Source organism: Rhincodon typus, chromosome 18, assembly GCF_021869965.1.
Source record: "Rhincodon typus isolate 14 chromosome 18, sRhiTyp1.1, whole genome shotgun sequence".
In the NCBI taxonomy this organism is placed as follows: Eukaryota; Metazoa; Chordata; class Chondrichthyes; order Orectolobiformes; family Rhincodontidae; genus Rhincodon; species Rhincodon typus.
In genome coordinates this window covers 20,119,188-20,121,929 of record NC_063349.1, presented here as the reverse complement: position 1 = coordinate 20,121,929, position 2,742 = coordinate 20,119,188, and the positions used below count along the sequence as shown (strand labels likewise).

Sequence of the window (2,742 nt, the reverse complement as noted above, 5' to 3'; positions counted from 1 at the left end):
GTGACCTTTCATCAAGAGAATTAATTGCAATTCATATGCTTTGGTAGATTCGCGTCGAAAACGAGACTTCAAGGAAGAACAGAGAAATATGTGGCCGGGTTTACGCGCATGGAACAGAATCACAATTTTTAAAAATTTCATAATTCCATAAAGATTCACAACCCTCTCGAGTAAAAAAAAAAATTCTCTTTCACAACGCAGCTGCATTGGTTCAGGTTATAAGCGTATGTAGTCACTGTGCAAAGTACTTCCCACGTCCCTTCAACACTGTTGGTGTCCCTACACCCAAAATGCGGTTCAAGAAGGCGACTCAGCACCACCTTCGGCAGGGCAAAGAGGGATGGACAATAAATGCAACGCCCACGTTGCATGAATCGATTTTTTAATAATTAAAAACCACGAAGTCTAAGTCGTAAATTAGGATTTTGTGGCATTCGAACGACTATCGTCTTTTAAACTCGGGATGGGGCAGGGAGGGTTTTTTTTATTTAAACAAATGAGAATGAGACGTTCGCACTTGGTTGTTTGGGGGGGGGGGGTGAATTTCCAGGTGAGAAAGGCTATATTTTTCCTACGCACCGGGCACTCCAGGGTTAATGGAAAGTGAAGTGAATTGTAAGAAGTTGGTTACCTAGGGAACGATTCTTGCCGTTCCATCTGGGCGAGACCAACTGCCGTCTGAAACGGCGGGGGGAGTCCGAGTGCAGAAGGCAACGCTGCTTCAACTCTCACATCATTTATGCTTCCCTGTCAAACGAAAGCGAACGCGTCACCACAGCAGGTCAGGCCGTTCCTGAGCCGAACAGGAGGTTTGCGTTCTGGCAGCGCGATTCCCCTGCTGCTTTTAATTTCCGGGGACACCCCCGCGATGGAAAATGCTGCGCGCCTGCCAAGTGGGTTTGAAAAGATCAGACAAAGGCCGCAGGAAGCCCTCGGGCTGCAGGCGTGAGACTGAGAGCGAGGAGCTCCGATGGAGGAGGACGACGAGGGGGTGGGTGCATTCGTTCAAAAGGAACAACTCCGCGGCCTCTACTTTTTAATCCCCCCTCCTTCCTCCTCGTCCCGCGATTTAAAGTAATACAAGCCTGGGTGGGGAATGCATCGGCAGTCGTGCCTTTGGGCTGAGAGCCCAGAGTTTTAAAGCTGCTTTTCTGATGCGCCGAAGGGTTTGGCAGTTTGAATCCGACTGCGCAACGAGCAGCAGCAGCAGGATCACGTGACGCAGTCCCGGGGATCGCGAATTGATCGATTGGCCCAAAAAAAATAGGGAGAGACTGAGACACAGAGAGGGAGAGAGAGAAAGGGAGAGAGGCCAGTGGGAAATCGGGTCAAAAAAATATGGAGACGCACATCTCCTGTCTCTTCCCGGAGATTTTAGCCATGATCTTCAGTTATCTGGATGTGCGGGACAAAGGGCGAGCGGCACAAGTGTGCGCGGCCTGGAGGGACGCTGCTTACCACAAATCCGTCTGGAGGGGGGTCGAAGCCAAGTTGCATCTGAGGAGAGCCAACCCTTCCCTGTTCCCCAGCCTGCAGGCCAGGGGCATCAGGCGGGTGCAGATCCTCAGCCTGCGCCGCAGCCTCAGCTATGTGATCCAGGGCATGCCCAACATCGAGAGCCTCAACCTCAGCGGCTGCTACAACTTGACAGACATCGGCCTGGGACACGCGTTCGTGCAGGAGATCCCGTCCCTCAACGTGCTGAACCTGAGCCTCTGCAAACAGATCACCGACAGCAGCCTGGGCAGAATCGCGCAGTACCTCAAGAACCTGGAGGTGCTGGAGCTGGGGGGCTGCAGCAACATCACCAACACGGGCCTTCTGCTCATTGCCTGGGGCTTGCACAGACTCAAGAGCCTAAATTTGAGGAGCTGCCGGCATGTCTCGGATGTCGGCATCGGCCATTTGGCAGGCATGACCAGGAGCGCTGCGGAAGGCTGCTTAAACCTGGAGTATCTGACTTTACAGGACTGCCAGAAACTCTCGGATCTTTCCTTAAAACACATCTCCAAAGGCCTGACCAAGCTCAAGGTTCTCAACCTGAGTTTCTGCGGTGGGATTTCAGACGCGGGTATGTTGCACCTATCACACATGACCAGTTTGTGGAGTCTCAACCTGAGGTCCTGCGACAACATCAGCGATACTGGCATCATGCATTTGGCCATGGGTAGCTTGAGACTGACTGGTTTGGACGTTTCCTTTTGTGACAAGATAGGTGACCAGAGCTTGGCTTACATTGCTCAAGGCTTGTTTCAGCTCAAGTCGCTTTCCCTCTGCTCTTGCCACATAAGTGATGACGGCATCAACAAAATGGCCCGGCAGATGCACGAATTGAGGACCCTAAATATCGGCCAGTGTGTAAGGATTACAGACAAAGGACTGGAGCTCATAGCTGACCACTTGACCCAGCTCACTGGCATTGATCTTTACGGCTGCACAAAAATCACCAAAAGGGGATTGGAAAGAATAACGCAACTTCCCTGCCTGAAAGTTCTTAACTTGGGACTCTGGCAGATGACTGAAAGTGAAAAAGTAAGGTGAAAAATTTTGTTTAAAACAAACACTTAAGAATCGCCTCCATTGCTGTCAAAACAGGAGTATTCTGTTGTTTTTATTCCTCCAAAAATTATGACTTTTAAAAAGTGATGTTCGTTTTGTTGTAACTTACACGGCAAATTATTTCCACACTGTGCTATCAAATAAGTTGCAGTACAGTATTCCCATCCTTCAACATGGCTTTCA

At 50.2% G+C, this 2,742-nt stretch overlaps 2 protein-coding genes across 7 annotated transcripts in view; one reads left to right on the top strand and one right to left on the bottom strand.

Annotated features, from left to right (window-relative positions):
• Positions 1–2,742, bottom strand: part of LOC109917715 (wingless-type MMTV integration site family, member 5b) — a 120,858-nt gene that overhangs the window by 53,413 nt on the left and 64,703 nt on the right. The window lies entirely within an intron of this gene.
• LOC109917714 (F-box/LRR-repeat protein 14) overlaps positions 697–2,742 on the top strand; it is a 70,199-nt gene continuing 68,153 nt past the window's right edge. For all 5 annotated transcript variants that reach the window (XM_048607413.1, XM_048607415.1, XM_048607416.1 and 2 more), the window contains exon 1: positions 697–2,532. In XM_048607413.1, coding sequence (XP_048463370.1) covers positions 1,339–2,532 — 1,194 coding nt within the window. In that variant the 5' untranslated portion in view covers positions 697–1,338. The remainder of the gene's footprint in view (positions 2,533–2,742) is intronic.